Source organism: Camelus bactrianus, chromosome 13 (genome assembly GCF_048773025.1).
Source record: "Camelus bactrianus isolate YW-2024 breed Bactrian camel chromosome 13, ASM4877302v1, whole genome shotgun sequence".
In the NCBI taxonomy this organism is placed as follows: Eukaryota; Metazoa; Chordata; class Mammalia; order Artiodactyla; family Camelidae; genus Camelus; species Camelus bactrianus.
In genome coordinates, this window is record NC_133551.1 from 29772847 (window position 1) to 29786462 (window position 13616).

The 13616-nt window shown below is 34.5% G+C and overlaps 1 protein-coding gene and 1 non-coding gene across 32 annotated transcripts in view; both read right to left on the reverse strand.

Moving 5' to 3' along the window:
- Positions 1-3218: 3218 nt before the first annotated feature.
- Positions 3219-3291, reverse strand: TRNAA-UGC (transfer RNA alanine (anticodon UGC)). Its single transcript has one exon. It is a non-coding gene; the product is annotated as a tRNA-Ala (tRNA).
- A 3791-nt stretch (positions 3292-7082) lies between these two features.
- Positions 7083-13616, reverse strand: part of SGIP1 (SH3GL interacting endocytic adaptor 1) — a 187290-nt gene continuing 180756 nt past the window's right edge. For all 31 annotated transcript variants that reach the window (XM_074376283.1, XM_074376285.1, XM_074376279.1 and 28 more), the window contains 4 exons: positions 11369-11571; positions 10131-10195; positions 9384-9548; positions 7083-8393 (listed from right to left, as the gene is read on the reverse strand). In XM_074376283.1, coding sequence (XP_074232384.1) covers positions 8371-8393; positions 9384-9548; positions 10131-10195; positions 11369-11571 — 456 coding nt within the window. In that variant the 3' untranslated portion in view covers positions 7083-8370. The remainder of the gene's footprint in view (positions 8394-9383; positions 9549-10130; positions 10196-11368; positions 11572-13616) is intronic.

Here is a 13616-nt window from a genome sequence, read left to right on the forward strand (position 1 = left end):
AAAAATAAGAATAGAAATGGATTGTTTATTGACTATACTATGTACTAGGTAGGAACTGTCAGCTGACTGATGAATATTATCTCATTTAATCTGTTCAATGACCCTATGATAAGGGGGTATTAACTCCATTTTTTTTTTTAAGATAAGGAAAGAATCATTGAGTAGCATGCTCAAGACGATCGTTAAATTACAGAGCTGGGATTTGTCAAACTCCAAAGCCTTTGCACTGTGCCAGACTGTGCCCCCTCTAAATATGCAATTAAGTTTTCCAGAAGTGCAAAATTTTAAGAGACTGGTAATAAAAAAGGTTCACAACTCAGTTTATTGTTATGTTTTCATTTATTTTCCAGAAAAGAAAATCACATTTAAATAACAACTTAGATATTTCATCTTGTTCTCACATAAAATTAAACTTTGTCCTGAAACGGGAACCCTAGTTGCAGTAATGTGCCATGATGATAAATAGTTGCATATTCAGGATTTTGTGAAATGGGTGATTGGGAAAATTATGAAGGTAAAGGTCATTACAAAAATGATATTCACACCTTTTCTAACTTATAAGGCAAGTGACATTAAAATGTTCTCATGATTATCTTCAATAAGTCAATATTACACATTCTTATCACCATTGCTCAACAGAGAGCTTGGGGCAGTTCTGCGAAGAAACAAGCCCTTGCTGCTCTTGCTGGTTTTTTCTTGAGCGCAGCACAGAAGCAGGAAAGCTTTCATCACAGACAAAGCAGTAACAGCTATGAGAATAAAGTATTCTCCGTTGAATTACACATGTAGGAGAAAGAGCCAGCCATCAACATTTAAAATAACTTTTTAGAGTATGCTTGAGTATTTTAGCCCACAATTCTTTTTAGAAATATTTTATGCTCAAGGTATTTTTGTGAAAATATGTACTCCACCCAAGGTCATAAAGGCATTGTTTACTTTTGCTACAAAGATCATGGAGACTCTAAATAAAAGCTACCACAAACTCAAAGCACACACTAACAGCATTTTCCATAAGAAAGACAATTGGCTGAATTTTATTACCTTTAAAAACACAGCAAAATTCTCTGAGATTCTTTTCCTAGTTTCTCTTATTGTTAAAGTATATTAAAAAAAAAAAAAAAGGCTTACATTGCCACTTCGTAGGCAAGAAAATTAAAATTTGATTATTTCTTTATACAGATCTTTTCCTGTGCAAAGTGAAAGCAAACCCTTTGTATATTGAAACCCAATACTATTCAAACAGTTTAAAAAGCCAGCTTTATAAATGACTGCTTGGCCTAAAGCGAAGCCCTGCTCATTGATGAGGTTAGCATATCATCATACCAACACTTGGCTTTTTCAAGAAAAACTATTCAGCAGCAATGTTCCAACTCCTTTAGACTGAAAGAGAGAGACACGCAGAGAGAGAGATCAAACAGCAGCCAATCTCTATCATGCATACCCATTTAAAAAAGCAAGAACTAGATACTGACCTGCAAAATCACAGCTATAAACATTAATCATCCTAGTGTCTCAGAAGGAAACGAAAAAACCTGGCTTTGGACCTTAGGACGAGGATCCCAGTGAAAGTCATTTGGTGTGTTATTTAAAATATTTTAGAGTAATGATGTACGAATAACACTAAAAATTTGTTTTGCCAAAAAGAACAAAAAAAGAATATGTCAATATAGTAATATAGAACTGAACAAGTGAGATGGAATTAACCTTTGCATGATATACTCAATGGAATATTTTTAAATGATAAATGGCTTCTGACTCATCAAGTTGATTCATGGACCCTGAATGAATTAAAATTGAGCTACATTTAGAGAAATGTAAAGGAGTTTGGCTTTATTCTTTTCTGTCTGATAATATACAGTTCACTCAGGATTTTTTAAAAAGAAACTGTTGATTTTTTTGTAAAAACTGTTCATATGCAAAATAAAGCAAAGCAAAAAAGAAGTTTGTAATGCTCATTAATAGAGTGTAGAGTCTGCAAAATCCATAGCAAATAGTGCATTTCTCTTAGTTTTAACTCAAATGTTTTTCATATAACTTCTCTAAGGTTATGTAAAAATACTGTCAGCATCAACCTATTATGATTCAGTTTCTTAACGCATTTGGATAAAGAATTATCAAAGATTGTTCACTTGCATTGCTTCCACTCTGCAAAGAATTTGGACCATCTTCAACAAAGAGAAGCCTGATGTACTGGTCATAGGTGCAGATCTTAGAAATCATACTTAAAAATTAAAATAGTAAAATTATTTCATTGTTTTGTTTGGAATATTTTAGGTGATAAAGTTCAATTCAGTAAGATACACTAATGAAATTTAAATTAGATACTAGTTCATTTAAAGTGACAGAAATTTCCCTTAGAGTTAAAACAAAAAATCAGAAGCATCTTTTCAAAGCATTCCTGGCTATATTATTTGCAGTTGCTGAAAGATACATAAACTCGTGTTGAAAGAAAACTTTTCTGAAGTTTCTTCAAGAAGTGTTTAGAAAAAAAAGTGTTTTGCTGATCCAAAACTTTCTTAAGCTTCATAACATTAATTATCAATGTCCAAGGAGTGGGAACTGTGGTTTAGGATCATTTGTTCTCAGATCACAGTGAACATTTTCCAGAACCAGTAGTCCTGAACAGGATTTGGAAAATACTGGAATACAAGTGAATGCAGTAGAAATATCCTTTGCATATTTTCTTTTATGAGACACATGCAAATATGTTTGCTTTTCATTGAAACATCTTTTAAGGTTAAAAGATGTGTTTAGAATAGACAATGACTAACCTAGGGCTAGAAGGAAACAATTAGAAATACTACAAATCAAAGGGAAAATAATTTCAGAAGCAAACCGAGAGAATACATTATTATGCCCACGGTGAATGTCAACAAGTAGGTGATGGTCTCTCCTAGGAATACTCATTTTGCACAGGAATCAGATATTAAACATTAGGGGCAATTAAAGTTCTGACTGTGGTCAACTCAGTAGACTCTAAAATTGGATATTCCTTCAAGAAGGACATTTTGTATTTAATTAAATATTAAAAATGCAGCTCTAGCTTACAGAAGATGGCAGAGCACCAAAGCAGTAGAAATGCTAGTGAGTTTTGTTGTTTGTTTTTATTATTTGGAGACTTAAATATTGTACTCCTATCTCATTGTGAATTTATATATTCTTTCTTTCTTTTTTTTTTTCAGAGGGGAAGGTAATTAGGTTTATTTATTTATTTATAATGGAGGTACTGGGGATTGAACCCAGGACCTCATGCGTGCAAGGCTTGCACTCTACCACTAAGCTATGCCCTCCTCCCCAAGAATCTATATATATCCATGGACAAAAAGTAACATAATGATAGTCATGTTTGACTCACAAATGAGCAAATGGCATTTAAATACTGTTTTCCAAATGAATAAAAAAAATGGAAGGAGCAAGAAAATACAATAAATGCTCAAGAGAGAAGTGGACACAGAAAAGGGGGTGGGGTGGGTCATCAGAGCAATCTCTTTAATCAGTGTAACAAGGACTGATTTATTCATTCATATCAACATTTTAATTTGGCTCATGTTAAGGAAACATCATGTTGATTTATATTAACTTTTAATTTTTTATATTAACTTATAAAGCAATATGTAGAGCTCACCCTCATTTTGATATCATAAAAATTATGAATTCATTTAAAAAAATTGTTGATCAGAAAACCATGTAGCAAAATGAGTATGTTTAGACTGAATGGGATTTTGCTCAAATGCATAATCTTTCTTAAAAAAGAAAGCTTTAAAAAAAAACCAAATTATAATTTGTAAACTCATCTCCTTAGTGGATATCTGCATGTTTTACTGTGTTATTCAACTTTAACTAACAGACTGTGATTATTTGGAAAGACAAATGCAAAAATGAAAAAGATTGGTGCAACTCTTCAGAATGACACTGTTCCAGGCTTATAAAGCACTCAGATCAAAGGCCTACAAAATAAATACTGCCAATTCACAAGTTAGATGTCTGTGCCCTTGCAGGGAGGGAGCCATTTTTTAGAACATTGTATTTGGAATGAATGACAGCTTGCAACCTCCCTACTTCTTGTTTAATCTTTTAAGACATTGATGAAAAGGATAGAAATATGAAAATGCGAGAATGCATTTCAGGCCATTTTGAGACCAAGTTAGGCATAACACAAGAACTCCAAGGGTAAGAGGGTTTTTCCTAGAAAAATCCCTCTTTTTTTTTTTTTTAATAGTAGAGGAAACGAAACGGACTGAATGAAAAAATAAGCTCACTAGAAAAATGGTATTGAAGTTATAATTTAATGTCTAATATCTGATAAAAATGTCAGAACTAAGAAGTATTTGAGAGAGCTACTGGGAGCAATGATTCTCAGATTTTGGGTACTTATCAAAATACATATTCTTAAACTCCATTCCTACAGATTTATTCATTCAATATAAATTTATTGATGCCTACTATCTTCTAGGTTCTGGGGCCATAGTGATGACTAAGTCAAAATCATTGCCCTTCTTAAATAAATGGTAATTCAAGCGGTCCACAAATCATGCTCTGAGAAACTGTTTTCCAACAATTTTGCTCTTGGAATTATCCTTATTTTGGTACTGTTTTTTCACAGCGCCTTTTACCTGGGTATGCAAATAGAATACGTATAGTAAAATAAAACAGCAGAGTTCATTTCCCAGAATGAACAAGTAAAGCAGATCAGGGGCTTCCTTTGTAGTCAAGATAAATGGGTTACTTCCAGCTGCTATGTCACTTTGGGCAAGTTAATTAATCTCAGTCTCAATGTCACCATTTGTAAAAGAGGAATTAAAAAGAGTTATCTAGAGTTTGGGGGTTGATACGAAGATGAAGTGAGCGAATATCTATAGTGACTGGTACATGGTAAGCACTCCAGTAAATATCAGTTTTTATTGTCTATCAGTTACTGTGATTGTTCATGTTTATTGGTAAAGCCCCTGAAGGTGGATCTCTCTGAGTCAAGTAGAATCATGGAACTTCTGAGGTGGGAGAAACTTTATAGCTCATTGATATGTTATTATGTGTTTCAACACTGCTCTGGAGGACCCAAATTTAAGCTGCTGAAGGAATTCCTTCATTGCTTTGAGCTATTTTGTGTAATAGGACTTTGTGTGCAATTTTAGTAGAAAAAAGTTCAGCTGTTAAGAAAATCTTGAAAACCACTGGCAATCCCAATCTCTCATTCCAAAGATGAGAAACCTTTTCGGGGCAGTGATTTGTCCAAGGTCACACAGCAGGAGTTAGTGGCAGAACTAGTGTAGTTACCAGGCTTCTCTGAAAAGTATTTGGAAAGGGACATATGAGTAATTATGGCCTCAAATACCTTGCATATTGAGATTGAGCAAAAATACTTAAAAATGAAAAGCAATGGTAGTTTGACTTTCTGGAGAGAGTTCCTCTCTACTCACTCAAAACCGCTTGAAATGTGAACATTCTTTCTTTACAGGTGAAATATTTTCCCAAATACCATTCAGCGAATTTTCATTTTGACTGTAGGTGGAGAGAAGAATAGAGCTTTAAAAATAATTAAAAATTTAATTCTTTGGAATTGTATGTTCCAATTATGATAAAATTCAGACTAATTCTTAACAATAATTTATTTTTTAAAAATAACATGAAAATATGAAATTTATTTGAAAAACCATATTTTCCATGTTGCCAAAATAAAGCAGTATCATTCATACTTTCTATCTTGTTAGAGAGAAATCTTTTTTAATCATAATGCTTAGGAAATGGTGTTCTGGTTAATGAGAACCCTTTATTTTTATTTTAACCCCTGGCATTGAAAATCTGAATATATACCAGCACATTTTGTTTTGTTATAGGAATTGATAATGAACCTGACAATGTTTCTTTTATAACTGAGATTCTTGCATTGTCTAGGATTATACTTCCTAACATGAACTCTTATTGTACAGTACTGTGGATACAAGTGTAATAGGAGATTATAAACTACAGGATTTAAAAAAAAGACACCAAAATCTAAATTCCTGATGTGAGTGTATTGTGTATTGTGTTATTATTTGACCTATTTTCTGAAAGGAGAAAGGATGTATTCACTATTGAAGTTCTGGTTATTCAATGTTTAATAATTTTGAAATAATTGACTTTAATTCTGTTTCTTAAAGATCACTTATGGAATCACAGGATATCTTCATAGTTTCAAATTTAGTTCCTGGAAACATTTGAATAATGTTAGAGATTATTGTAATCTATGACTTAAATCACACTTTACAATATTAACAAAATTATTCTTTGAAAAGAAAAATCCTTGTGTTTAATTGCTAATTCACTCAAGAACTATATAAAATAAAATAAAATATAATGAGCAAGACATGAGAACCAGTAATATTTACACATTTTTAATATGTTCTGTGTTAGTATTCAATATTTTTTTTCAGGAACTGATTTCTTAAAAACACATTTTTATATGCATGTGCTGGATAAATCTCACCTTTTTACTATTTACTTTTCATTGGTTTCATTGTTGAAATTTCCTCATGTTTCATGGGATTTAAAAATTGGCATTTTTTATTTTGGATTCAAAATCAAATTGAATATCTTTACTTAAAATGAGTATATTAATTATTTGTCCAAAAAAACTTTAACACTAGACTGCTTAGGGAGCTAACCAAGAGTTTGTTTGAACAGTAAGAATTCTTCTAAGATAATACGGATCATTTCAAACATTCTCTTGATAGCAAGCACTGAATGAGAAGTACAAACATTAGTTTAAAAAGTTCCACTATAAACAATTGCCAGTCACAACCTCATTTTAAAAGTAAGACTTACAAAATTTTAATCTGATTCTAAAATTTAAAGGGACTAAAAGTTTTTTGTCAAATATGAGGGAATGTAAAAATAAAATTTAGCAACTAATGATAAATATAACGACTTAATAATTACAGTTATTTAATAGTGTAACCTAGGATAGAAATTGGTTTATGTTTAAAATAAGTTCTAAGACTTAAAGGAAGATTTATGTTTTTAGATTGTAATGGAGAAAGATTTTACAACCGGGCCCCCTAAAGAAGTGCTTCTCCATTCTAAATTCCCATGTTATGAGGCCAGACTGAATAATCACAGTTTTTATTATACCTTGCAACAATGAAATCATAACATACATTTTTATCCACTATTTTTTTGATTCCCCAAGAATGGCAAAGATTTATAGTTACAGACAATGAACCTTATCTGAAAGGAAATTTATTGCACAATACTGTGGTTAGAATTTCACTTAACAAAGCTTCTTTTTTTCCTTCCCCAATGATATAAATAATGCTGATTAAAATTCTCCATCTGGACTTAAATAGGGGACTAAATTTTTTTTTTTTTTTTTTTTTTGAGATTTTGAGACTCAGTATTTTGATTCCTGTGGGTAAAGAGGCAGATGGGTGGTAGGTATCATTCTCCATGTTGGATGGGAGGGACCCTCTGTTTAGAGTTATTGTGCAAATGTTATCCAGTTCAACTCTGGAAAGTCTTGAAATTTTAAAATCACAATTTTGGTTTTAATCTGATGATTCAGTAATCTCCACATAAGCTAAACTGTGGAGAGATGGGGTACTCGAGTAGTTAAGACTTCAACATCTTTTTACTCTTGATTATAATTTCATATACTTAAACTTTAAATATGAATTGCTTTCCCTTTTTACACAAGTTATAAAAATAAGAGGCCCTGTTTACACAGTTCGCATTTTTATGAAATTTGCAGTTTGAAAAAAAAGCTTTTTAAAAAGTGGTAATTAATGCTTCTCTTTGAATATGCTGTAACCTTAGAATTTTTTTTCTGAAATAGTTTCTGAATTTAACCCACTAAATATTTGAAGATAGAATTTTTATTTAGCACTAGAGTAAAACATACTAAGGACTGAAGAAAAGGAACTTCTTTTCCTGGTTCCACTTAATTTTCTTTGTGTGTGGCACCCCCTTTATGACAGCTATCAATATTTATATTTAAATTTTATATATTGACAAAATGCAGTCTACCTCTGTAAGCATTGTGCCATTTGACAGTACTACTATTAAATTTACATACCACAGTTTAAATTACATCCATTTCAGGAATGGTAAAATGCTAAAACTCAAGTATCTAACTGCCTTACTGGAATGAGTACAATTTACAAATACAGTAATTACATTTTAAAACCATTAACAATATTACACCTAGAAGTAAATACTGTAGGACCGGTCATCATGGTATCATGTGAGGGAAATCATTGCTGAAAGTCATTGACATTTCCAGCAGATATATCCCAAGTGCAGATTTTGGTTTGTTTTCATCAAACCAAAATTAAATTCTGTTTCTCATACAACAGTTCTCCATTATATGAATCCTCCAGATTCTTGCATAAGATTTTGTTAATTATCTGCCAAGTATTTTCCTGCAAAATAAAACAGCATAGTAACAGGTTACCTGCTAGTTCCATAATGTGGTTATTAAGGGTAACATTTCTATTCTTCCCACCCTATTCCTAGCCCCAAATACTGTAAACCTGAGGGGTGCAATACTAGCATAAAATATATAAAGTCTTTTAAGTTTTCTATTTTCTGGACCAGCTAGTTGCCTTTTCACATTTCCATATATGAACACTTTGCAGAAGTTTGGGTTTTGTCCAGAATAGGTTGGGAGACTTGTTCCTGGATGTGACTCCAACTTGTTATAGAGCGATCATAGAATTACTTTCCACCTGGGTCATTTCTGAGAGTGAAAGGGGTATAATTAAAAATTACATCAGTACAGCAGACATGAAAACCAGGACGTATCCCAGCAAATCACTGGCAAGTATAATCACCTTCATACTGGGAAACCCCCACCAGCCAACTCTCATGTGTGCCAAAAGCCTGTCAATGACTGTATTCAGCTCAAGGGCAACCAGTTCTGATGTCTGCCCTAGATTTTTTACGATTGCTATGATACAGTGAAAGATGGATTCTCCCGGACCTCAGCTAAGCCTGCCAAGTCTAAACTTTATGAAGACTTGATGGAGAAAAAAAGTTTTCAGGTAAGAGATATATTCAAAGATAAATGGCATTTATCTTGTCAATATCACAAAAGCAGGATTTGCTCCATTAATCTCACTGTACACACACATGTATATAATGGGAATGATCTCGGTCAGTGCCACATAAGAAACAGCCAGAGCCACGATAAGTAACCAGGGCCTTCCTAATTTCTGATTTGCAATCCACTGTCAGAGTTTTACTTCATCCAGCAATTGATTTGCTTTCTGACTGGGATGGGAAATGGGGGCTAGGAGTGGGGAGGAGGAGGAGGATGAAGAACATGAGAAAATCACAAACTCTTTCCTCTTAAGGAAAAACAGCTAAAGCAATGTTATTTTTGCAAATGTGCTCACAAGATACCCACTCACCTGCAGCAAACCTTTTCTTGATGAGTGAAAATCTATACCCTGCTCCAACAAGTTCAATGTCACAGCCAGAAAGGGTGCTTCCTTCACTTGTGAATTGCACCACCAATGGAGAAGGTTTGCTTGGGCCTTCCGATAACTGAAATCTTGCCAATAAAGAACCCACCCCTGTAAAAAGAGTATTATTACAAAATCACAGTCAACACTGCATTGTAGATGTGATTTTGGAAATTGTATTCAAAGTTAGTATGCAAAATCTAACTTACTAAAAAATAGTATATTTTTCAGTGACAGAATGGCGATGAATAAAATTTACCATTAAATTATTCACGACTTTTTTTTGCACGCTGATAAAATTGTAATTCAGCCAAATAGTATTTCAAAATTTGGGAGCATGCTACTTGGAAGGCAATGCATTTTCCAGCTTATGATTAATGTCAGAGGAAAGCGAAAAATATCTTAACTATCAGAAAGTGTGAGATCTGATACAGAATGGAAATATGCCTCACTAAAAGCTCTTCTCTGCTTAAAGTATGGCCTGTTTGATGTGGGGTCTTGGGTAGAAAAGAGGAAGCAGAGGATTCATTGAAGAATTGTTTGCTTTTATTGGTTAAAATATGTATTTATCAAAATAAAGTGAAATATTTTGCTTGCTTTTAATACTAAGTGTATTTTGGTTAATAGTTTTCTAATATCTGAAAGTTATTTCAGCTTTATGTAGTAAATAAAATAAGCCTGTGATTACATTACCTCCATTTTCTGACTTCTGAGAAATGTCAGGAATCTTCCATAATATTCTTTGTTGTTCAGCATTCCTAAAAATAAAATAGATAAAAGATTTTTGCGTTTGCAAGGGTTTTGTTTAATGGATATCATATCTTTCCAGATAGTGTTCATTTGAAAAAAGGATCTTGAAATTTTTAGCAGCAATTTAAGTGTTATCTATCTATCTATCATCTATCCATCCATCTCTTCCTCCTTCCCTCCTTCCATCTATCCATCCATCCACACATGAATCCTCTCCTTTTCCTTTCCTCACTGTAACTAGTCACAACACTGTCAGAGACAGAAACATTTAAAGGACAATGTAGTTAAAAAATTTTTTTAACACATCTACTGAAAAAATAGATTGGAAGTGTTAGTTGACCAATTAATTCAGGTAATTTAAGTTGGAGCTGTCATATGGTTGACAGTTTCTCTCTCTCTCTCTTTTTTTTTAATGTTCTACTTTTTGCTTCTGACAATCATATGGAAAAACTAGAGTATTTTTTCTAGGAGAATAAGCTCTTTTTAACAGTCACTATTGGTACTCAGTTTTATTCTGTTTCTGTTCCCATACCTTCTCTAGTGTGCTTTTTTATAATCTAGAGGCTGCAAAATGAAACTCAGATTGCCCTGTAATTAGGGTCCTACATACAGCTTAGGGTCCACCAATCACATGCACTATCTGAGATTTGGAGAACAGAAGGGAGGCAGAGGGCATTCTCCTGCTGCTCTTTTGGCTCTTTTCTGCGGGCCAGCAGCGTAACTGATTATGTGCGGATCTTGTTAAACAGTGATCCAGTCCAGTCTCAGTTTGGTGGGTGCTGAGAAGCAGTTTAGGCTGTGCCAGTAGGAACCTTCTTATCCTTGGATTCTCGTGGCTGTGGCGGGCTCCTGGTGGCTCCACTGACAGCTTTCTAACTTCTTTCTTTCTTGGTTGTGGCAGAGGTAGCAGCTCCACTGATGGGTCAGTTCTTCAGTGTTCTGGGAAACATTCTTGCGGATCCAACCTAAAGCTTGTTCCTTTTCTGCCGTGTGAACATCTAAATCCCTGTGTTAAATTATTTCCTGAAACAGCTATAGCAGTTTCTGTTTCCCGTCCTGAACCCTGACAGCCAGGCCTGCTGTGATCTCTTCCTGCAGGAAACACAAATGCTAAGCAGTCTGTGATCCTTTGCCCAGAAGGAGCCCTTTGGTGGAGAGGAAGGGGACTAATGGCTCCTTACCAGACTGCCGGTGGGAGCACAGCCTGGAGCTTGGTTACCCCTCCGTCTATGGGGACCAGGAACTGCACGTTGTTGAGGGCTACAGCCGTTGTCATTGCATCCGTGTTGTATTTGTAATCTATGCGCAGGTCAGTGCTTGCCGGCTCACATCGCCAGTTCACTGCCAGGTTCAGCGGCGTGGACTGAATGCCCTGGGCAGATACCTTGCCAAACACAGGAAAGAGAAGGTTTAAGGCTTAACCATTAATCAGAAACAAAACCAGAAGCTGTGATTATCTCCCACTGGAATGTTCTTAGATATCAAAATGCCATGATGTTGTTTGTACTGCTCACAAATGCGTGCTCAGTGAAAAATCACTGTGAAGGGTGCCACGCAGGGGAGAGCTGGGCGCTTCACATAAACTGTTACAGATTAAAAACACAAAATCAGTTACTAAAATCTCTGTTGCACTTTAGAGTTTACAGTGCACATAATGTCAGTTAGGGAGATGGTAGCACACTGTTTGGGAGTTGAGGTCAACAAGGCAGACAGCCCTGAGTGTGAATTCTTTTTTTTTAATAAGTATAGCTGATGTACAATATTTTATAAATTATAGGTGCACAATATAGTGATTCACAATTTTTAAAGGTTATGCTCCATTTATAGTTATTATAAAGTATTGGCTATATTCCCAATCTTGTACAGTACATCCTTGTACTTTATTTTATATCTAATAGTTTGTGCTTCTTAATCCCCTACCCCTATATTGCCCATTCCCTTCCCTCTCCCCACTGGTGACCACTAGTTTGCTTTCTCTATATTGAGTCTGCTTCTTTTTTGTTATATTCACTAGTTTGTTGTTGTTGTTGAGATTCTACATATAAGTGATGCAATGCATATTTGTCTTTCTCCATCTGACTTATTTTGCTTGGCACAATGTGCTCCAAGTCCATACATGTTGCTGAAAATGGCAAAAGTTCATTCTTTTTAATGGCTGAGTAATAGTCCATTGTGTGCATATGTGTGTGTGTGTGTGTGTGTGTGTGTGTATCACATCTTCTGTATCTATTCATCTGTTAATGGACACTTAGGTTGCTTCCATATCTTGGCAATTGTAAATAATGCTAACTATGAGCATTGGGTTTCATGTGTCTTTTCAAATTAGTGTTTTTGTGTTTTTTTTGGTTGTCTGGGTTGAGTTCTGATTGTAACTTACAAGCTGAGGGATCTTGGAACAGTCACTAAACTGCTCTGTGCCTCAGTTATTTCCTCATCTGCCAAATGGGAACTATAATAATAACATTTATACCTACAGTTGTTAAGAAGATTGAAGGAGAAGTTTTATGTGATAGACTCAGGATAGTGCCTAGTATATAGTAAGGAATTAACATTTTAATATGTTATCTATTAATATTATCATATTTGCTCCTCACAAACCAGTGAGTTAGAGAAAGCAAGTTATGATTATTCCTTTGGAATTTGCCAAAGTAAAGACTTGAACCCCAGTCTTCTAACAGGCAGTGCTGTACTCTACTGTCTACTGTCGATTCTAGTTAGAATCAACTGTAAATTTGACTAAAGAAAAGCCAGGTTTGAAGAATCAACAAAAAGTTTGAAAGGTAATAATATCAACTTGAATCCTGGATCTGTAGTGAAAAATTTGCAGTGTTGTCTAATTCTGGTTACCTTTTATAAATACACACGCACTGCAGAGGCCATGTGGGCGATGTCTGTGCCCCTGAAGTTTTATTCATAGAGTATAAGTTCTGCTGACTTTGAAGAATATAAACAGCTCTTTATTGGACTAGCAATGCCTGTGCATATAGACACCATGGGGAAGGATACTGAAGGCAGGATGAGCTTATAAAGCAAGAGTGGTTGCTATAGAAGGAAACCCAGAAATGGATTCTTTTATAAATGACAGACCTAACATAATTTTATTTAGCTAACCATTATAATAAAAGCTTTAAAACTTCATAGTAAACTCTATTATAAGCCTTATAATAAAGTTTAAAACTTTAAATATTTTTAGCAGCCCAATTCTCTGTAAATGAACTTTTACTTAGAAATCTGTTATTTAAGAAAGCTCAAAAGCCGGGCAGACTCGGTCTCCCCACCCGTCTCCGCACTCTGTCCTCAGCAGGAGTTCCTCTACCCCGTGAGGTGCTTTATGGCTATGTGACTGTCCCTGTTGCTGGGGGCGCTGCTGGTGGCCAGAAAGTAAACAGGCTGTGATGTGAGGATGATCCCACAGAATGCTACTTTATG